The 23,937-nt window shown below is 38.0% G+C and overlaps 1 protein-coding gene across 1 annotated transcript; it reads right to left on the bottom strand.

Annotated features, from left to right (window-relative positions):
- Positions 1 to 511: 511 nt before the first annotated feature.
- CPSF1 (cleavage and polyadenylation specificity factor subunit 1) lies at positions 512 to 23,335 on the bottom strand. Its single transcript, XM_073090187.1, has 29 exons — positions 22,931 to 23,335; positions 22,392 to 22,612; positions 21,860 to 22,033; positions 21,279 to 21,439; positions 20,820 to 20,959; positions 20,394 to 20,504; positions 19,965 to 20,146; positions 19,425 to 19,572; positions 18,812 to 18,996; positions 17,931 to 18,126; positions 15,199 to 15,314; positions 14,515 to 14,653; positions 13,921 to 14,060; positions 13,142 to 13,255; positions 12,470 to 12,607; positions 11,220 to 11,411; positions 10,362 to 10,547; positions 9,527 to 9,680; positions 8,883 to 9,061; positions 8,067 to 8,281; positions 7,491 to 7,637; positions 6,452 to 6,524; positions 4,934 to 5,086; positions 4,068 to 4,262; positions 3,335 to 3,449; positions 2,808 to 2,924; positions 1,904 to 2,033; positions 1,082 to 1,190; positions 512 to 652 (listed from the first exon to the last, which is right to left on the bottom strand). Exons 1-29 carry the CDS (start codon positions 23,091 to 23,093, stop codon positions 572 to 574), a joined length of 4,374 nt encoding a protein of 1,457 aa, XP_072946288.1. The 5' UTR covers positions 23,094 to 23,335; the 3' UTR covers positions 512 to 571.
- Positions 23,336 to 23,937: the final 602 nt, after the last annotated feature.

The following is a 23,937-nucleotide window of genomic DNA, read 5'->3' as shown; positions in this document are numbered from 1 at the left end:
AGTATTTTTTTGTAATATTCGATAAAAAGATAAAATATAAATCGATAAAAATATATCAATCAAAAGTTATTCCATATGTTACAAAAATTACGGTTTTTATATTTAATATAATGATCTTTTAACGTTTTTTTTTTTTAAGAAATCTATCAGTTAAAAAAAAATATAAGTTAATTCAAAACGTATACAAAATAATAAATTTCATTCATTTTAAAGTCTAGATTCTCTAAAATGTAGAAGAAAATCAGTAATTATAATTTTTTATATTATAACTTTTCAAGACTGAATTGACTAGTATTGAGCTCCGACAACCTACAATCTCATAAGTCTTTTATATGGAATATTCATCTTTTTACTTCTTTTTATTTCATTTAATAATTTAAGCTGTTCGCAATATCAAAAAAATATTGACTATTTATGTGAGATACTCATTTATGAGGTAGTAATTTACGGGGTGTAATATCGTAAATTTTAAAAATGATGGGCTTTATTAGCTTAGGTAAAATAAAACACATTTTATTAAAATAATATCAGTATATTCCTATTTATTTACAGTACTTGTTAGTATAATAAACTAAAAGTGAGCCGTCAGTCTGTCGATCTCATAAAGGTCCGTCATAATTTCATCCACCTTCGTGCCAATTTTCTTTGCAATCTGTGAATATAAATAAAAACATGGTTATGCACAATATCACAGATACTGTATTATACTTCTCAATAAACATAAAATAAAATCATCCAGATTTTGCTTTTTAAAACTTTTCACTTTACATATTTTATTATTACTAGTTTTCAAGAGTGCCAGGACCGATTAACATTATTATAGTAATATTGAGTAAGTCCTTGTGAAATATTAAAAAAAATATATCGTGAAGTGGCGGATCCGAGGGGAGGGGGGGTCCGTCTAACCAAGGGAAAGCTTTATCCAAAATTGTGTAAAAAATATAAGTTTACAGTTTCCGAAATAAGTCAAACAAACGTAAGGTCAACCTATAGTGAAAATCTGCCGCTTCGTAAGTCACATAAGCAAGACTTTAGATTTGGAGTTGGGACCCCCTGGATCTACCACAGACGGTGTACTCACGTCCTGCTGCTCGGCGGCGGGCATGGTGCCGTACAGCGCCACCAGGTCGCCGTCCAGGATGCCGCGCGCCGGCCCGCCGCCCGCCGCGCGACGCGGACTCTTGTACGTACTACAACAACACACACACATTAACTCACTGAACTGAACATACCTTAAGATACTAGAACAACAGACAGTGAGACATTAACTCACTGAACTGAACATGCCTTGAGATACGAATAATCCTCATCCATAATTGAAACAACTGTGGCATGTGAGATATCAGGGTAAAAAAGGATAAGTAATTCCCACGCATCGTTTCGATATACCGGAAATCGTCCAAGAGGGCGCCACACGCTATTTTACTTATTTAATTTGGAATTGACGTTTTCTACTTTTTTATAATGTAGAAATAGCAAATGAGCAAGCATCTGATGATAAGTGGCTACTGCCATAATCATGGATATCTATAATCAATTCTTGATAAGACGGTAAATTAGATTCCGCTTACTAGGGATCCCCTGATCACGAACTGAACGTCCATTAATCTTTTTTTTTATATTGTAGTAGCAGACGAGCATGCAGTCCACCTGATGGTAAGTGGCTACTGCCGCCCATGGACAGCTGTAATCAACTCCAGATAGGATTAGATATTCCTACCTGAGGTCTACTACAGATGCGCCGCTACCCCTGAGGACTAAGCTGAAACGCCTTGGAAAAGTATGTCATAAAGGGTTCTACCACTTTCAGATCCAACTAGAATCTTTCTAAGACGGTCTATTTTTCATAAATAAGAAGTCTTATTATCGCCCCTGAAATATAACAATGCAAATATAAACATACCGATGCGCTCTCGGGTTGAGACCGGCGATGTGGCAGCAGTAGTTGTTCATCACGTTTTGCAACATGAGCAACCGCCGGTACATCTTCTCGGAGACCGGCAACACGTAGCCCAGACCGCCGTCTAGTGTTGCTGTAAAAAAAAACAATTATTATTACTTGCTAACAAGACATGATTATTACTATTAGTAAGTACTAATAAGTTAGAAATTATTATGTCTAACTTATTAGTACTTACTACGATAATAATAATTAGACACAATTAAATAAAATTACGGATTATTGATACATAAGTAAAAAACATCATGATGACGACGCCGATGAGGGTGACGATGATAACGACGCCGATGATGAAAATGATAACGATGATGATGGCAGCGACGATGACAACGATGACAATGATGGTGACGATAACGATAATGATGAAGACGGAGACAATGATGATGATGGCAACGATGATAATGACGACAACAACGATGATGATGTTGGTGACGGTGACGATAGTGACGACGCCGATGATGAAGATGATGGGGATGATGATAACGATGATGATGACAATGAAAATGATGGTGACGATGATGATGATGACGATCGCGACAAGAACGATAATGGCAACGATGATGACGATGCCGATGATGATGGCGATACCGAAGATGATGTCAACGACGACGATAGGGACCTTGTCGATGATGATAACGATGGCGACAATGATGATGGTGATGACGATGACGATGACGACAGCAGCGAAGATGATGTTGTTGACGGTGACTATGATGATGATGACGACGCCGACGATGATAATATTGGTGATGACGACAATGACGATGGTGATGGCGACGATGATGACAGTGGCGACGGTGACAACGTTGCTGACGATCATGACGGTGATAACGGTCCGTGTACTGACTGAAGACGGTGACGTGCCGCTTGTGGTCGGCGTCGGGCGGCTGGCGCGCCGCGATGCGGAACATGGCGTGCACCTGCTGGCCCAGGTGGTAGTCGCACTTGCGGATCAGCCGCTGACCTGGGGAAAGGAGACATTTGCTAGATTATTATACGTTTTATAATACGAAAGTAGCAAACGCCCATGCGGACCGTTAGATACTATGTGGACACTGCCATGGACAACTGCGAGTAACTCCAGAAATCCAGTTGAAGTCTTACCTGAATCAAGCCAAATATAAGTTGCTTACCCTTTATTAACAATCTTTGTGAGTTAAAAAAATAAGCATTGATCATCAGTTTTTGTCACTTTTTTTAAACTTCATGTCTTTGATAAAACTGGAAGAAGTTCTTTGACAACATTTCTACCAATTATCCTTTGTCAATCATAAGGTCTTAAATAAATAAATAGGTCATATAAAATTGTCAACACTAGCCCCATGAAAAATTCTAATTATATAATTTACACTGATAGTCATATTCAAAACATACCTCCGTAGCTCTCTCGGGCTTGCGGTAGATAAGCAAAGAGCGCGAAGTTGCCGTCCGCCTCGCTGACCAGGAAGCCCAGCTGTCGCGCGTCCACAGTGAATTGCATCTCGTAGATCTGACGGGAAAAACAAATTATAAGCGATAGAAGTTTGCAAATAAACATCCATGTCTAATTTTAATTAGTAAATGTCATTTGCGACATTTGTAATAGTATACCATTTTTCACGTATCAAATTATTTTAAATAAATGAATATGAATACTACGTATGCTACACAGTTTCACCCTCATTGAAAAGTGTCCACAATAATATTCCTACACCCACTCATTCGCCTCTTCGGGTGCTTATGACGTACAAAATCCCAAAAACCATTCTTATTGACCTCCCGCGTGTACGACGACGATTACTACACAAAAATCAAGCAGGTTCCTCAGTAATAGCAATAGGTTACATTTTTTTAGAAATTTAAGCCTAAAAACCTTTATCAATAAATTAGCGATCAAATTTACATTTTTTTAATTATTTGTAAATTAAATCGCTCACACAAATTAGCGAATTCAAATAACCAATTGGATAGTTGATAAAAAATTTATAATTGTTTTTTTTTATATTTCATATTTATCATTATATTTTTTTATTATCATCGTTATATGTTATTAATTCTTAATTTACCAATGAGTATTAAAACAATCTTAATAACAGTTCTAAAAAATAATTCAGTAATTCAAACTAACCTGCGCAGATCTCAAATCCCTGGAAACCAACGACAGTGTCCTATGCTGGTCTTGATACCTCAACAGCGATATGGACTTATACACATCGGCGACTAGGATGAGGTTCTTCACAGCCAACATCTTGTGTACGTAGATCTGAGTGTCTATGAACGCCACGCCCACTAGGTCGTTGTCCTTCAACTGCCATATGTAGATCTGTGGGATGTTTAATTATATTTTGAATTATTTTGAATTTTAATTATTTTGAAGGGTGTGGGTAAGGGAGACATAGTTTTCCGAGGCGCTCCAGCTTAGTCCTCAGGGGTAGCGGCGCATCTGTGGCCGACCTCAGGTAGGAATATCTAATTCTATCTGGCGTTGATTACAGATGTCCATGGGCGGCAGTAGTTACTTACCATCAGGTGGACTGCATGCTCGTCTGCTACTCCTATATTATAAAAAAAAAATATGTTTCATTAAAGTATAAAAAATATTATTATACTATGAGTTTATTATTGTCCAGAATTAATATAAAACATCTCATAATAGCTCCTTTAAAGCTTTTGAAAAAAAAAAGTTGAAATTACCACTATGCAAGTACTTCATAAAAACGAAATAGCGCCGAAAAAATCGCCTACATTCATAATTTAACTTTAATTTATTCCCTCACACACATTCACACACACACACACATGCACGCACGCATGCAAGCACATACACTGACTAGTACACATCATTATTTTATAAAATGTATTTAATGTATGTCATCACTTCACTAATTGAAATTAATCTGTAATATCATATAGCACACACAACTCACATTTCAAAACGATAAACTGACTTTACTAACCCTTATTTAAAAACCCTAAAAACTACTTAAAACTGACCTTCTGTCCCACAGCGGATATCAAGTACCCTAGTACTTGCGTCAAAGCTGTAACGGGCCCTTTCTGCTCCTTAGCGTACAGTTCTTTAAAACGATTCTTCGTAAGAGGCTGTCCCGGTTCAGGCACCACGTCTATGATGTCGTATATTATTATCTGAAAAAAGAAAATATGATATGGCGTAACGTGGGAGTCGTTATTACTTTTTTAAGACTGAAATAGTAAACGAACTTGCAATCCACCTGATGGTAAGTAGTCACTGCTGCCCGTGGACATGAATGTTTTGAAGGTGGTAGAACCCTTTGTGGTTCGATTCCGGCGGCACCATCGCCACACCAACTTCTTCCTCATAACAGCAGTGTTAAACGCTGCTATGTTCTGGTCTGAAGGGTGTGGTAAGGGAGACAGACTTTTCCGAAGCGATCCAGCTTAGTCTTTAGGGGTAGCGGCGCATCTGTGACCGACCTCAGGAATATCAATTCTATGTGGGGTCGATTACAGATGTCCATGAGCGGCAGTAGGCACTTACCACCAGGTGGACTGCATGCTCGTCTGCTACTCCTATTTAACACCTGTAACCAGCTCTACTATACCAGCTAGGTTCTACCATAAGCTGATCACAGATGGTTGCTAATTCTGAATCAAAATGGTTGTCTCTATAAGTTGGCCCAAATCAACTGTTCCATTCCAACAACAGGCTGAACTGCTTCATGTAAAAATTGGTGTGTCGGTGGTACCACCTGTGACAAGATTGTGTTATAAAATGTTTAATATATATAAAAGATTTCAAAAATAAATTGCAAACTATGGTTTATATTTGGTTTGTCCTAATGCCAGTATGGACATATGGTATTGATCTCTGGGGATGTACCAAAAAAAGTAATGCAGAGATTATTCAAAGATTTCAAAATAAAGTACTTAGGGATATTGCAAATGTACCTTGGTATGTAAGAAATGAAGATCTACATCGGGACCTTAAAGTAGACCTTGTCAAAAAAGTAATTAGTACATATGCAGAAGGTCATCAAAAAAGACTTCATCATCACGTCAATATCGAGGCGATCCAGCTCCTCGATACAACGGACCTAGTGAGAAGACTCAAACGGACTAAACCCTTTGAGCTTGTGACATGACACAGAGTAGTGTTAGTGAAATAGTGATAAGTGAACATTATAGAACACAAGAACAATGTGTCTACTCCCTTATGTGTTAAAACAAAGAAGTGCAGTGCCAGAGGACGCCACCTTCATTATATGGTTATTTAGCAGTTTAAGTTAGCGTAGTATTACTCATTAGTCTTAAATTAGGCTAAATCGTAATTAATATAAAGTACCTATTACTCACTTGGTACTTTATACAAACAAAAACAAAAAAAATATTTGGTTTGGAACGAACCTGCGTATGTCCCTTTTGCGTAAAATACCTGTATAGTGCCTGTTACTCTATACATAATGATCATAAATCAAATCAATAAGTTTATTTTCTTTTTTATTCTTTACTTATTAGTCAATTTATACTTACTCTTCCTCGGGAGGTAATATCTTCACTGTAATTATAATTTGTTCCTATTGCAATATAACCTCGGAGACCTGATCTGTAAATACATTTTATAAATTTCAATAGCTGTATAATATCTTCCGTGAAGATATATGTTAACCACAAAAAAATAAAACAAAAATGACAAGTTAAAATATAATTACAATAAGTGATACTAGATGGCTCTGCATGTCCCCTGAAACACGCTAACGATGTTACCGCGTAGCTTGTATAAGTAGTCAGGGGGCCCTCTTACAATTTGATTACAGATGTCCCTATATGGGCGGCAGTAACTACTTACTGTTATTTTTGAAATAGCACACGGCTTAATCTCCTGTGCTTTGTTAATTATGTGATAGGGAAAGTTAATCTTACTGAAAAAGACCGATTCTTGATCTTGAATCAATTTGAATCGAAGTTCAATAAACAGATTCAAAAAAAAATGAGAGGCCCAAAGAATCGATTTTCCTTAAATCGATCTTCGATCTTTTCATCTAATCTAAAAAGAACGAAGATAGCGAAAAAATGTCATCAGGACCAAACAAGCACTAAAATACATATCCGACAGCAAAAAAATATAACATATACAACCAACTTCGAAGAGATCGATTTTCTAGGATGAAAGATCGATTCACTGAATCGCTTTATTACTGGAGATCGATTAAAAACGACTTTTTTGGCCATCAGATCGCCATCCCTATTATGTGATTTTATGATGTGATTTTAAAACAGTGTTGCCAGGTCAGATTTGTAATATTACTAATATTACAGTACACTGATTCAAAATTTACTACAGTGGCATGAAAATACAGTGAATCATAAAGTCAAATACGGTGTTTGAACAAAATGCGCTTCATTTTACGCGGATATCATATAATTTTTAACATCAAAATGACTTACAGTATTTTTCATACATTGTAAAATTGTAATACAGTATAGCGTATACAGTAAATGCAGTAAAATTACAGTAAATCTACTGTAATTACAGTGCATTTTGCAATAGTGTGTGAAAAGAAAGTCATACCTAGTGCCTTCATACGACAAGGCGACGTTCTTCAAGCAGGTGACGTGTTCCCACTCGTCCAGCTCTATCCTAGTGTTCGGGATCACTTCCCAGGACACCGGCGAGAACAGCATCACCGAGAACTTTTCCTGCATTGGGTATGGGAACCTGCAATTAGGGAAAATTGCAATTTGTTATTTTATTTAAAGTATTATTAAATTCAATATAACGTCAACGTTTTTTCTTTTCACCAACAAAATTCATAATAACTTTTAAATATAGGAAAATATCCCTATTATTATAGTATTTTAACCTTGAAGAAGACCGAAAAATACAAATGGACTTTAAATCGGAAAAACAAACAAGTAGGTAAGAGTCATGGACTGTAGTAACGGAATAAGGTACAAGAGAAAATAGAGAACAAAGGATAACATTTGGTGTATTTTTAGTGCGAATCAAAGAATTATGCGTCGTCACTATTCAGCGAGTTAGCGACGCAACGGAGTCACCTAAATATTACACTAGCTAGCACACTCACCATCAGGTGGACTGCATGCTCGTCTGCTACTCCAATATTATAAAAAATGAAACACTCACCGATCGCCCTTAGTATCTGTGTATTTCTCCTTGTCCTCTCCATTGAACCGGTAGTATGAGTTGGTCGGTGTTGCAGCGGAGGCCACGAGGCAATATGTACGGGATTCTACATGGAAGGTAACCGCGTGGGGAGTTTCTCGTAGTGGTACCTTACGTACCGCCCACGCCGCGTCATACGACAGGTGTGTTGGTAGCACGCAGATACGTAGCGAGCCCTGGGAACATGGATAGAGATTTGTATACAATTATTAATACCCATAAGTATATTTGCCACCTCAATGTGTGCCCGCAAGACATCGAAATTTGAAAAATTGTCAAATGTTAATCTTAGTTTGTTAGTAGGTGAAATATTGGATGGATTGGTTGGATTGATACTGGATTGATTATTAATTGCGGGCGTAAGACGCGACCACGACGTGTAAAAGACAATATGTGGCACTTTGCGACGTAGACGTTGTAATGACAAAATTTGCATCTTAAAGATCACGATGATTTCATTACAAATTACATACGGTGCTATCACTAATATAGCTATATTATCGGACAATTCATTTCCTAGCACTCCACGTGGCAGAGCGGTCACCTTACCGGACTGACACGCAGAAGACTCCAGTTTCGACCCCGATCATATCTAAATGGTGAATCCTCGGGGTTCCCAGGTTCGATCCCCGGTCAGACAGATATCTAAAAGATTAATTTGGATTTCTGTTTCTGGGTCTGGGTGAAAGATCCAGTGTATCTGTCCCTGTGTGTGTTCGTATCACCCATGATATAGGGAATCGTAGTGTGGGGCTGTGTAGGAAGCGTTTTTTTTACCTTAGCGTTGAAGTAGAGGAAGCCCTGCGGACAGTTGGCGTTGTTGAAGGACGCGAAGGTGCTAACGGGCGCCTCGTCCGCACACAACGGATGCACTCGCAACTCCCCCCGCCCAGTTAACAGCAGGAAGTACGGCGTCTTGCCGCACACGAACACGCCGTTGTAGCCGCCCACGTTACCTGCGCTCACAGAATGGTTTGGATAATGCAATTTTGGTGTTTACACCAAAATTGCATTATCATCATTATATGATCTAGGAAAAAATAATAAAAAAAAAACACTTATTTGTCAAACCGATTTTCGTTTTGTTTTTGTTTGGTAGCTATTGACGAACTTAAATTTTATCCTTTCAAAATTAACGAATTTCAACCATAGACGAAAACTGATTTAATGTAGGACGTGAACAGCAAACACAATATTAAACATTGTTTGCGACAAATAAGTCGAATTAAATTATGTTCAAGTCACATACATATTTAAAAGTGGTCTCGGACTAATAAAACTATTGAATGGTATTTGCAGCAAACACATTATTAGACGGTACTTACGGTAAACTCAGTACACGGCATAAACTTCAGCAAACACAATATGGTACTAACAACCATAACGTCAGATCACGTGCAACCCAATAACACTAAACTCACCAAAGTATCGCAGCTGACGAACGTTCTCCCGGAGCGCGGCCGCCTCGTAGCCGTCCTCCGGCGCGGTGAGCACGTCGCTGCGGTACCCGAACGGAAACGCTGCGGTCACGCGCGAGAAACGCATCTTTAAATTGCCGCGGGGGTACTTATATGCCTGGAATAATAAAAGTAATAAATGAAGTAAACATTATAATCACAAATTTTTATTCAATCTAATAGTGCTTTGTCACATTCTATAATATTCCAGAACAGTCCGAACCGAAGCAACAAAAATCGTCAGCGGTAGCTCGGATAAATCCGTAGAGATGCGTCGGGTTCAAATTAAGTCTTAACTCTAAAGATGCGTTACAACGTATTTTGCAACTCTTTAATTTGGAATCAAAATGGTTTCAGATCTCAAAATCGACATACCGATAGCGCCGTAAGAAGAACTTTAGTGAAGAATTACGGCCTTTCAGTTGTGGCAACTGTACAAATACATACCCACTACAAAAACGCCACCTCTCCACCACACCCTATTCCGAGACTCCTCCCATTTTCATCCTCTTTCACTCTCCCACTCTACATTTCAACCCTATCACTCACCCCACATTACAACCCTCTCTCTCCTTTCTCACATTGTGGTGTAGAGCTGAGCCGTATATTATATAAGTTAGTGTTAGAGTATTAAGTGAGTTATAATAAAGCTATCAAACATTCAACACGCCTCTCAATATAAACAAGAACCTGCTTTAACAATACAACATTACAACCTTCACTCTCTCCCTGCCCCAATTACAACCCTCTCACTCTCCATCCCCACATTACAACATTCTCATCCCTCCCCACCACTCACCTGATATATCATAAGCTGGTGGTTACTACACCGCAGCAGAAGCAACACCCTCGAGCCCTTATTCCCGAGTCCCACGACGAGCATCTCTTGCAACGTGTCGACGTTGGAGCCGTGGGGTGTGGACATCTCCTCCTCCTCTTCGGGAGTGGGGGGGATCGGGACAGACTCCAGGCTGTCAGCCAGGATCTGTTGAAAAATAGATTTTTTTGAATAATTACTAATAAAGGTTATAGGAACACAATAGTACTCATATGATTATTCGCCCTCTACGGAAATCTAGGTTGCATTTTCTATCAGTTAAAAAAAAATATTTTTGTAAATAGTGGTAATAGCTTTGGAATAAATATAATTACATTGTCAAAGTTGTTTTTAAACGAAAATCATATAATAGTAATTATAAATACTATGTTGGTAAATATGTAGGTGATGATGATTTGATAATAAAGTTGATTGATAAAAGTGCTTATGATAATGATGTTGTAGTTATCGATCATAATAATGCTATTGATAATGGTATCGATGGCAGGATGTTACTAATGTCCATAATGGAGATTTAAATGATGATTTTGTTGACGCGTATGTTATTGTTGTCACACAACTAACCCGATATTCAGTGCACGTATAAAGGCATCTTTAGGTTGTCTGAATTTCATTGGCGCTAGTGCCAATAAAAGTCTGGTGTTCATTCATATTTATAATGATCATGATGTTAACATTTATGATAACTTTGATAACGGAAATGATAACAATTATCATGATTACTGTGAAGATAATTATGATCATATTAATGTTGTTATTCTCGATGCCAGTAATGCTGTTAATGATGTTAGTGTTGAACGCATTATGCCAGCCCCTCACCCGGTGTCCGGCGCACACGTCGCGCACGAGGAAGCTGAGGCGCATCTCGGGCAGCGAGTACAGCTCGAGGTTGCCGTTGTCGCGCACCACGAACAGCCAGTACGTCGGCTTCGCGTCCGCCAGGTGCCGCTTCCACCAGCGCGAGATGCGCCGCGGTACGCCCGGGTTCTTAGACTGCTCCGCTAACATTATCTGCGGAGAGACGAAGTTCTCATGTATTGCGTACCACTCATCATTACTACGAGTCCACCCACGTGACCCATACATACAAGAGATTTCCTACACGCGCAGCGCGCCGGCGACGTATCGAGCATTTTAGTGCTTTTTTTGTACTTTATAAATCCAACTTAAAATCTAACGCGTATGGTTGTATGTTATGATGAATTTTGATTAACTAACTTCGGAGAAACAATTGCTTATTGTTTTGTTGCTAGTGCACACAATGTATTTAGGGCTCTACATAAGAGTGGACTGTATTTTACAGTTTTAATACGGTTGGTATAACCCGCGTCAAACTTCTAGTCTGCTCTGTAGTTGTTGCGCGCAGGTGTACTCAGTGCCACTGGGGTCGAACACAACTAAAGCATATACTCCGTAGCAACAGTAAAGGCACACTAAGCCTGCGTATGTACCTGCGGGCGAAAGCGGGCAGCGAGCGGGTGCCGGGGGGGCGGGCTGTCTTCGTCCTGCTAATTCTACAATTTGCTGTTACAAAGTGTTCAGAGTTCAAGCGTTCATATTCAGAGCGGACTAAACGTTTGGCGCTGACTCTACAACAATCATGGTTAGCGTCCATCTTTGCCGGCCGCTGTTGGCAAAGTGTCCGTGGACTAAGGCGAGTCGCCCGCACCGTATATGGCGAACATTGTTTTGTCTTTATTTGCCACGGCAACAAGCCCGGTTACTGTGGCGGCGTGTGCTTTATAATGCGTGCGGTGGTGAGGAAGTCTACAGAAGCGCAAAGTTCACCGTGCAACAGAACCACAGCGTGGCGACATAACATTGGATTGAGTTTTCGCCCATACTCGCCAAACAAAACAAATCCCTAAATAAATAAGTAAACGAACGCAGTTTACTTCGACACAAAGAAATAATAGTAAAAAAAACAATCATATTTCTTATTACAATTGACACGATATAGCAACCTACGTAAGGGCCGATTTTTTAGACATACATGAATTAATGATAACAACAATTCCATGACATAATATACATTATGTACACTATATATAATTACTAATGATACTTACGCTAGCCATAGAAGCGGGAGTCTGGTCACCGCCGTACAAGAGCTCGTCTTCATCGTTCAGCTCGTAAATAGCTCCAGGCTTGAACCCTTCAGATTTCACGTTCTTCCCCTTCATTTTTCCAGTGAATTCGCCTTTCACCTAAATAAAAATTTAATGATACGAGCATCAGTAAATGTTACGTGAAGAATTATATTAAGATTCTTAGCTTATAAGGGAGTTAGTTGGTATTTTGATTTTTATACGCGTGCGCCGTTTATCTCTTTAAAAAGTCTGTTCATAATAAATAGCACAGAAATTATATACTTTTGTTACACACAAAATAAAATATTGTTAATATATTAAAAACGTTATTTTTCTTTATTTTTTCGATAGTTTTGAATGTAGGATAGGTTTTCAATTAGCAAATACCCTACAATTTCACATTGTGTGTATAAACGTGTATGTTTGTGTGCGTATTCGTTCGTGCATGTATACGTACGTATTTGTGTGCGCGTACATGTCAGAGGATATGCAAGCAAATGTCTGTGTTTAGGGGTGCGCGTATTCATACATGTGTCTGCGAGTGTGTGCGCGTGCCTCTGTGCGTGCGTGTGTGTGTGTGTGTGTGTGTGTGTGTGTGTGTGTGTGTGTGTGTGTGTATGCATGCGTGCGTGTGTGTGTGTGTGTAGATACCTGTACGTTCTCGTCAGCGGAGGTGAAGAGGCCGCTGAGGTCGCGGTAGGGCACGGCGCGCAGCAGCGGCGGGCGGTGCGGCACGGGCTGCTTCGTGGGCGCCAGGCGTGCCGACTGGAACACGACACGTTCTGTACTCTCCGACATTCATAAACGTAAGTAGTAATAGAAGTCACAGATCACATACTTTACCTCTGCCACAATGCGAAGATAATTCATGTAAACAAACCTAGATTAGGGTCATAAAAATCTGGCACTGTAAAAATTACTGATTTCCGTATTTTCTTGTTCCACTCTACAGATAACTTCACTATTAAATTGTATTATTTCGATACCTCATTACATGCGAAGCACTTTTATTATGAAGACTGAATTAAATGCGAATGTTAACGATGACTAATTAGAATCACTCCTTGACGTTTGGATCCTTGGCGTGTGCACACTGATCTTGGCACGTATTGTAGTCTTTGTCAAACTGCTAGTCCGCTATGAATATAGAAATGAGTCACGTTGCAACAGCAAATTATATATTAGCGTAACGAAAACAGCGCGGGACCCCCGCGAGCCCCCTCCGCTGGCTGGTTTTTATTTTATTTATTTATTTATAAAATGATCTTGTCCGCGGGTACACAGCTGCGTCAGTGTGTTCTTACTTTTGCTACGGAGTGTATGCTTGTAGTTGTGTTCGACTTCATTGGCTGTCTGACTACACCTGCGTGCAACAACTTCAAAGCGGACTGGAAGTTTGGCGTGGACTATACCTATCTACTAATACTAACTGTAGCATCCTTAGCGCGGAGTTCCCTTAGCGCGAGCACCAGTGCTCGGCCACAGGTAGTCACGACACAGATGTACGGATCCGCCACGGCCGCACTGCGAGCCTGCCAGTCTAGCGAGATCGATTGTAGAAGCACACCGTCTGCGAAACAATGTATGTGAAACAATCGATCGATTGGAGTGTAGATTACAAAAAAAAAACAAATAAATTAAAGCGAGATTACGTAGTTTCAACTGTGACAACATCGCCATAGTCTCGTGTTTTATAAGAAATAGTTGTCAATTTTCACGTAATTGAAGTGACAAACGCTCATAAACATTAACTAAAATTGCGTGATTGTTACTGTCTGTATGCATCTGCAATATTTCGATTACCAAGTCAAGTTTTAACTTAAAATCAAGAAGACGAGCAAATGTGTCAAAAAATATGACTAAAATAAGAGAATGAAAATTTAATTAAACATTAAATAAATCTCTCATTCTTCAGGTGTAGTCATACAATTTACTATGGCGACGCGATCCATAGCGGACATATTCAGAGAGGACTAGCAGTTTTACGCGGACTATACCAACATAAATAAAAAATATATACTCACTCCTAACAAGCCTTATAGTTGTGGTGGTGACTTGCACCATAAACTTGTTGTTGCCGAGGTTACCCGCGAACACGGTGGGCGAGTTCGTCATGAAACCAGAGTTGTCCACTTCGTTGATCTCTTGACCCGTTTGTAGGATCTATGGAAAGGAATATTTAGATTATATGAGTTAAATCGAGTTAGAGATTTCCGTGAGCAGCTGATCAAGATATCATATAACAAGTAATATAATAATATAAACAAAATCCCTAAGAAAGCAATGTAGCATTGTCAAAATCAGTGAAATAGGCGTTTTTTTTTATCAAGAAAGCTAAATACAAAGTTTCCTAGAGTTTGCCTCAAAATTGATAATTTTCAAACAAAATGTCAACTTTTATTTTACTCCGCTAGGGTTTGGTTTTCCTAAAGCGACAAAACGCATGTTTTATTATTTTTATCCAAAAAACAAATTTCATAGTATCAGCTTTAGAATCTAAAGATGTTCAAACAGTCTGTCAACCTCTATTTTGCACCCTTAGGGGTGGAATTATCAAAATTACTTTCTGTATAAAGAACATATGTGCAAAATGTATAATCAAATTAATAATAAATCATACCCAAAAACAAAAAAAAACACACAAACGAAGTAAACCTACTTCCATTTTTGTCTATTAATTTAGTACTTAAATTAAATAAAATAATTACCATACTAGAATCCTCTTGAGTTAATATCATGTACGCATGCGTACCCTCCATATCTTTATGCACATCACGCGACAACTCCGGTGATTCGCCAATTATAGTCCACATATCTATGCAACCTGATACAAGAAATAAAGAATGATTTAAATACGTATACAAAAAATACTTCATCGTTGTCTATAGTTATGTGTGGAATATGTAACAATGTGAGAGATAATATGCCGCAAAAGGGAGAAAGATATAGGGAGATATCAATCAGGAACAATATATGTCAGTCTGAGTTAGGGTTTCTGGTCGGGAATTCCCGGGAAAAACACGATGAGTCGGGAAATTTCAAAGGTCCAAAATAATCTTAAAAAATCGTAAATTACTCATAGATTTTAACATTTATGATTATTTTAACATGCAATACTCAATGAGAACATATTAACAATGTTATAGTAGACCTTATCGCGTAAGAATATGTCATTTAAGCACAAATTAATACCAAAGTTTCAACTATATTGTAATTATTGTTGTATTGTTATGGTAGTGCTTACAAGCTGACGGAAATGAAATATGTTCAAAAAATTAAGAATAATGTCATTGTAAGAAATACATTTGCAAATGAGGAACTAAATGCTCTCTTATTTTATCCATCCATTCATTAGTCTTTTGAGGAACATTGCTGGACATAGGCCTCTTATTATGTAGATAAAATTGGCCAAGTGCAATTCGAAGTCGCAGCCCGAGAGTATCCTAACCTGTTATATTCAATAGATAGAAGCGAAAGACATCGAAAAATAACGGTTCCTTTTATTTTAAGTATTTATTGTTATAGCAGCCGCCATTATACATACTCTGTAAAATTTTCAAATTTTTATCTATTACGGTTCAGGAGATAGAGCCTTGTGACAGATGAACAGACAGCAGAGGTTTAGTAATAGGGTTCCGCTTATACCCTTTAAATAAAAAGGACGCTGCAGCCATGGTTTTTCATACTGAATTCCATCCGATTTATACTTGGTTTATCTTTTATTATTATAATCCATTTTATGTCTTCATAAGACTGCATAGGCCTAGTACAACTCTGACTAGAAAAAGGTGTGATATTTAACTACTCATTGTTAAGACTGGAACATTATTTTGTTCAGGATCCGCTGTGCGTCCGAATGCGGTGGATTTTAAACTCAGAGCCCTTTCTAACCACTGCTAATAGCATACGTTTTGTATTTATTAATTACTTTTAAACTCTTTGGAGGGCGAGACTATCATTGTTTATATCGTTCGGTCCTATTGAGTGATGTGGTTGGTCATCGCCACTTCAGCTGGCTAAGCTACACCTAACTCCGAGCATAGCTCCCCCGACTTTGAGTTTTCGGCTTAGAGGCTTCTAAAGCCTACAGAAAAGGATCTTATCTTGTCACCATAAGTCATCACTGGCACGAATACTTTCAAATTCAGGCAATGAGGAATTTGGGGTAAGAAAGCACTCCATATTTTTTCGCACGTAAACTAGTTAAGGTGGATTCTTCGACTAACCCCATTCGCACAACAACAACCTATACGGGTGTGACATGGAATCGTAGGCATAATGTTTGCCTTGTCCCTTTGTTCATTTTAAGACCCGTCCGTTGTGAGTCATTGTAGATATCACGTAGGTTTTAAAGATGGTAAAATCCATTGTGGTTTGACTCCAGCGGTACCACCGCCACACCTACTTCTATTTCTACCTAATAACGGAAGTATTAAACGCTGCTTTATTTCGGTTTGAAGGGTGCGGCAAGGGAACCAAACAATTTAAGGCGTTCCAGCTTAGTCCTCAGGAGGTAACGGTGCATCTGTTGCAAGGGTGGATTACAGTTACTCTATTACTATGTACTCGGACTAACACAAAGGCGGCTCTTTATACACAGATTAAAATCTCGATGTACTTACAGTTGATCTGGCATCTCTGAAAAGCCTAGCACCGTAAAGTTTAGATAACAGCACGATTATACTTCTCGGCCTACTACTATATTGATGACCGCTAATGGCTAAATTTTAGGCGCGGTGCTGCGCTTTGTATCACACGTTAATTCGACGATCTCAGGTATTGTAGCACTTGGTTAGCAGTGGTTAAACATTGCTAGAGGCCATATGAATAATGGATAAAACATTTGACATGGTTCGGCCACTAATCTGTACATCTTTCCACGAATCCGTATAGCAGAGTAGCGTAGTATAATACGGTCCAGGTCTCCCCCAGTTACCAGGTAATGCCCAGAAATAAGAATTAGAAAGGTTGGAGACATAGAATTCATAATTTTTTGAAAATTTCCTGAGTTCCCGGGAATTCCCGGGAAAATGTGGTCGGGAAATCCCGTGAACCGGGAAAAAAAATATGCCGGGAAATCAGAAACCCTTGTCTGAGTTTAATGCAGTGTTAATTTGCGGAAGATAGACACTGATGCTCTGTTAGCGGACGTAGGATTTTTAGTTTGTGTACGTATATGCGTGCCTAATTGTTTGCATATGCTTAACTAAGTATATGTATTTGTGTGCCTTGATTTGTTAAAAGATCCGCCAGCTAGGGTCTGTTTGTGTGCGCATCCATGTGTAAAGCGAAAGCGTGCACGCGCGTACGTATGTGCGTGCTTGCTTGTATCTGTGTGTGCGTGCGTACGTGTGTGTGTGTGTGTGTGTGTGTGTGTGTGTGTGTGTGTGTGTGTGTGTGTGTGTGTGTGTGTGCGTGCGTGCGTGTGTGCGCGTCGTACCGGGCAGGTCGAAGGCGGTGACGCGCTGCGGGCGCACGGCGCGCTGCAGCACGGTGAGCGCGCCGTTCTTGCCGCGGCCGGAGCACGCCACCAGCTCCAGCGGCTGGGCGCCGCGCCCAGCGCCCTCGCCCAGCAGCTGCGGCTCGCCCATCGACACGTCGCCGATCGGACAGATGTTCAGCAACGAGTCGCACACCTGAACAAGTGCTCACATAATACCACGTTCAGATACTAGCGAAAAATCGGTCGAGTAGCTCGCCTAACCGCCAGACCACAGCCAACAGCGGCGCGGCGAGCGGCACGGCATGCGTCGAGCGGTTGAAACAAATGCCGCGCAGCAGCGGAATCGGGGGACGTATTTGAAACAAATAATATTGTTTCAATAAATATTTTTTTTGTAACTTGCGCCCGTGTATTACTTGGTCTCGTATATTAAAAAAAATATCGGAATAGTTCCTGTATTCATAATATAAAGTGTGAAATTTGCCAAGTTCTCTTCTTTTTTGGTTAAGTGGATGCGCCCCTATTCTTGACTGAATAATATCTTGATCTAAAAACGCACTCGTTTCAAGACAAAAGAACATTTTTTTTAAATTTAAATAGTCCTAAATACGTCCACTGCCGTCTCCGCCGCCTGTAGCTGTGACTGGCACGTAAGAATGACGATTAAGTAATATCCACGCACGTGTAACACATAACGACATAACTCTTTCATTAACGCTAAACACTGCGCGGAGAGCAAAGGAGCTCTGTGGCCAGTACGAAATATGCCGTATGTTTTTAATACTCATATTCGCGCCTATTCGTCTGTACTCGGCGAATACCTAAACCTGTCATTAGCTTATTTAAATGACAATACACAGACAAGTATAGTTACTTACCTCAAAAACATAACTAGTCAATTGCGTAGAGGTCCGTATATCCGAGCCATACACCTCTAGTTCGTCCTTATCGCTGATCTCTATCACATTGGTGGCAACACAGTCGCTGATCGTGTCTAAGCGACGTTTCTTCGCCGCGGGATCGGGTGCAGGCTGCGGCTCTTTGCTTGGCTGGGGTTCCTTGTCTGAAAATAATATTGAATCATAAAATCATAAACATATAGATTAAGAGTTAACCAGCGCGCTTTTAGTGAAATAGATGTTTATTTGACAATAATAGTAAATGCAACTTAATAGTTATCACAACACAACTCTATAACATATTTGCCCGTCTACAAAATTATGATTCGATTCGATTCGATTTGAAGATACTTTATTTCTCATAACACATACTTAGAAATATGTTGTACCCTACAATGCAAAACTTAACTACTATGTTTAAATACAATTTACTTGGACATTTTATCTAGTATAAACTGAAGAGTGGGAATTGTATGTGCATATATTACCAACCTTTATTTATGTTCAATATCAATACAGATTTTAAGCAATGGACATTTATAAGGCAGCAATAAAGTATAACAAACATCTCATAATTTACATTTGAACTTACCAGTATCAGATACAGTGAGGTCCACAGTCGCCTCTAAGGGTTTGTCCACAGAAAACAACATGCGGTTTTCCCTCTCTGTCACTCTTAGTAACAAAGAGTTGCCCAGACGAGAGCCAAGGAACAAGAAGTCTTCTTCAATCACGCACATCTGGAAAACGATACAATATTATTTCTTTATAAAGGATCAGTTCTGTAGACATTTACCAATTAAATGCAAGTTTTAAAATCATATTCATCAAACATTTATAGGAAGATACACTACTTCAACATACAGAATGAAACATACTATTTTAATATATCTTTATATAATACTAGTTTTTCCCCAACAGCTTCGCTCGCGGTCAGAGGTTTTCATATATATCTCAGGAACATTACTTTTTTCCGGCGTGAAAGGTATTCTTTGTCGTTTTCTAGACCTCTGTCATTATGTGTGTAAAATTTTATAAACATTGTTTGAGTAGTTAAGGCGTGAAAGCGTAACAAAAAAAAATCGTATTCCAACCCAATCGCATTTATAACGGATCTTTGGTGAGTACTTACACAAGAAGTCAACACAGAAGCCGCAGCACGATCCAAGTGGAAACTCCTAACGCTTCGAACAGAGTCCGAGAGTAATGTAAGGACGTATAGCTGACCACCCTTCAACGCTACCGCGAAACGTGTGTCACCCAACGCCGCGACTCTAGCGCCATCTAGCGTGATACACACGCCCTCTTGAATCCCTAGAAAATCCCTTTATATTAAATATTTTTATTTCGGAGTATTGCTTTACTTAGTAAGTAAAATATTATTACCAATCCCAATAAGAAAATTATATATTACCCATGAAAAAAAAATTTTTCCATGAAAAAAAGCTTTTGAAATTAAACAAATAGCATTTAAATGTTAGATACATTATTTACGGAAGATAAATTTTGATACTATTTTCTCTGTAGCAAAAACAATTTTTATTTGATTATTTTTACTTACTGAGTGGAAAATTTGTTGTATGTGTTGCAATACTGTTGAGTGAGACTCCATAAGGAGGTACAGATTGGTTCAAATATATTAGAGAATTCACTGCCATTATGAGACATCCACCTGAAAAAGAAATGTAATATAACTGCTCGGTTCATTCGGATGTAAATTGGCCAGTTCATTTACATATTAACTTTTTTTATTTATTTATTTTGTACAAAATTAAAAGTAACATTACAGGATTATCCTAATGCGTTAAAAGTAGATCTTATATAATTAGTTCTAATAAATACAATAATTTATAATTTGCCTCTGTGAACTCATTCAGTGTTCAAGTGAATAAATTAATACAGTTAGCCTCACTACGATAGGACTAGACTTGGAAATTAGAAATTATATAGTGTAGTGAACTATAGTGTATGTATGAAATATTATTACCCAAAGGTTTCTGAACAGGAACAGCTTGTATGCAATCAAAAGGTAGGCCTCCAATGGCCCAAATGACGGGATGCACTCGTGCAGACATGTTCAAACTCACCCCCGCCATTGCGCAGGTGTCACTGCGCACTGCTGTTCGACTAGGAAAACACATATTTTAAAATTTCATATATAAATAAATAACACTTTCTAAGCTCAATATGTACAACACTAAATTCAGTGTGTACACAAACATGTGTGAATATGTGAAGAAGAACAGATATAGATTTATCATTTATTGTTTGCATAATTAAATAGGAATCCCGATTAATCATAATATTTCATCATCATATTATGGTATTTGTGTCATAAACCTAGATTATTAAGGGGTTAGTGTATTCGATCACTGTTATTACAAGTTGAAATACCACCAACAATTCTAGCAACTTACAAGACAGTTAAATAAACAATTTAACTCACCCAGCAAAAGTCCTAACAGGCTCATACAACAACAACAGGGTAGGCTCATAATATCCATACAGAAATTGTATGTCTAGAATATTATCAATCTTCTCATCCAGTTCTTTCAGTACGATAACATAGGATGCGAGGGTTGGAGCTCTTGTTACAGCTTGTGCTGCCTGTTGAAGAAACAAGGACCAGAAAGATTTGATAAAACCATAATTTAGCATTATTGTCCAACATTTCTATATGTACAAATATTAGCTCTAGGGGCTGACTAAATATGAGATTGAAAAACAGTTTGTAGGATTGGATTTCTGTTTTACTGTTTTATTTCAAGATTATTTTATATTTACCATAACTTTTACAATAGTATATTTATTTGTTTTATAATTTTCATGGAAAGATTTCAATCTTCAGATAACTTGAACCAAAAAATGAATCTATGTATATCAAGATAGGACTAAAATAGAAATAGATGCTTACAACAATCACTATTTTCTTTAATTTCCTGGCAACATAATAAGCATGACGACTTTTTGAAAAATATATTTGAATGTAGCAGTCTTAATTCACTCTTAGCATATAACTACCCTTACATTTTTCTTAGTATCACTGAGAGGCTTAGCTTCAAGTGGATCTCCATCCTCAGAGGTGATGTCCTTCCTGAAAGGCAACACAGCCAGTTTCTTTCCATACAGCAGCATCACAGCACATCTGAAGTCTGGGTCCACTCGCACCCATGGTATGTGTGGATGTGTTGTCCACCCACCCTGAAAAAAATTATAAAACATTAATCATAATTGAATTAATATAAGTACTACAAGGAATGAATGCTAAGAATATATGAAAAAATAGATAATTAATATTACATTATATTTATTTGAGAATTTCAATTTCCATAGTAAATTGTTCCATTTGAAAAAACCAAAACATGGAACCCTTATAGGATCAATTATGTTTCTGTCTGTCCATCTGCTCTTTATATACATCCTACAAATACCTAATAGTCTTAGTACTACAAAGGTCTCTTAGATTTTTATCAAAAATACAAAGATTAACAGCAAGGATTACCCAAGAAATGCTTCTGCCATATATATACACTCAAATACAGCTCATAATAAAAATTACCTTCATATCATCTTCTTCAAAGTAATGCATACTGAGTGTGATCAAGTTATTGACTTGTGGGTCATACTGTAGCACAGAGAGCTTGGCCTCTTTGAAGGACACCAGCAGTAGGTCCCGACCGGCACTGGGGCACTTCACTGACGATATGGACATCACATTACCCCACAGAGTGTAGGTTGCTAGGCACTCCAGCTTCATCTTTGGTGGTATTGGTTGACCCGCTGAAAGTAATTAAACAATTCGTAATATAATTTCTATCAACTTACAAAACTTTCGGAATTTACTACTCCTAACTTGACACTAAACAATTGTAGCAAACATTAGTATTGGAAATTGTAATTACTACTACAAACTGTCTACTACATTTTGAACACCATACTTTATGTGTCCAAAAACATTCGCTTAGAAAAAATATGATAAATATTATTTTCATAAGGAGAATATTTACAGAAAATTTTCAACTGTCGACTTATCTACCACTGTACGTAAAAACTAAAAGCATTTAACCCATAAACATACAAGTATAAAAGATGACTTACCGGCATTAATCTCCTTCGTATGTCCCTCAGGCAGGAGTCGGAACACCTTGATAATATTCGCGCCGGCGGTCACCAGGCACACTTCCTCGCTGTTGAAGAAGCAGCAACTCACCGCGTACTCGATACCCGTCGCCGGGTGCGTTTGGCGACATATCGAAAACATTTTCACTCAATACAAAACACAAACACAAATATTTAAGGTTATGTTACCACTTCTGTTTCCTAATACACACTATCTAACCTAATTAAGATTAATGAACGTTCAAAGCATTCAGAAAGCAAATTCATTTGATATCAAACATTGTAGTATTAATAATTATTTAGTTTAAAAATGAAAATGTTTTTAAACAAACAGAATCACAACACAGGTAGTTGGCATTTGGCAGTTCCGATTGCCATATCCATTATCCACAGACTCCACAGTTTGCAAGAATCATGATGCCAGCTTAATTAATTATTTTCCCCAAATCATATAGACAGAAAAAAATGTCGAGCTAAACTCAACTTCTATTCTTCATATATTTAATTTTATAATTTTTCAAATCTCTGGCAGATAGCTATTATATAATAATAATTAACAATTACATAATATAATATAAAGCTCTATGTTCTCATAAAATCCTAATTATTTCATAAGGTGTTACCCTAAGTATGGGAGAAAATCTCAATAATGACAATATAACTAATATAACTAATATAACTATAAAGATTATAAACGACCCGATATAGACTAAATATTACTTTTTTTATAAATTTGACATCGAGTATACATCAGCTTACACAGATCCGGTTCGATTTGCTCGATTATTTGTAAACTATGCTGTATTCTATTGCTCTGTTCGCTCTCGAATAAAATACTTTTAATAAGCAAGGGTGTAATGAATAAAATACTTTAATTAAATATTACAAGTCCAAAGTTACGTTAAAATATATAAGACAAAAGAACATTATAAACGTCAGCATTTCTTTCAAATCGATTTTGAACGTATAGAAAAATATTATAAAAA

The sequence above is a fragment of the Epargyreus clarus genome, unplaced genomic scaffold (genome assembly GCF_041222505.1).
Source record: "Epargyreus clarus isolate Ecla_fem2 unplaced genomic scaffold, WU_Ecla_fem_2.2 ptg000032l, whole genome shotgun sequence".
NCBI classification, from domain to species: Eukaryota; Metazoa; Arthropoda; class Insecta; order Lepidoptera; family Hesperiidae; genus Epargyreus; species Epargyreus clarus.
Note: the sequence above shows the minus strand (reverse complement) of the source record. Positions and strands in the feature narration are given on the sequence as shown.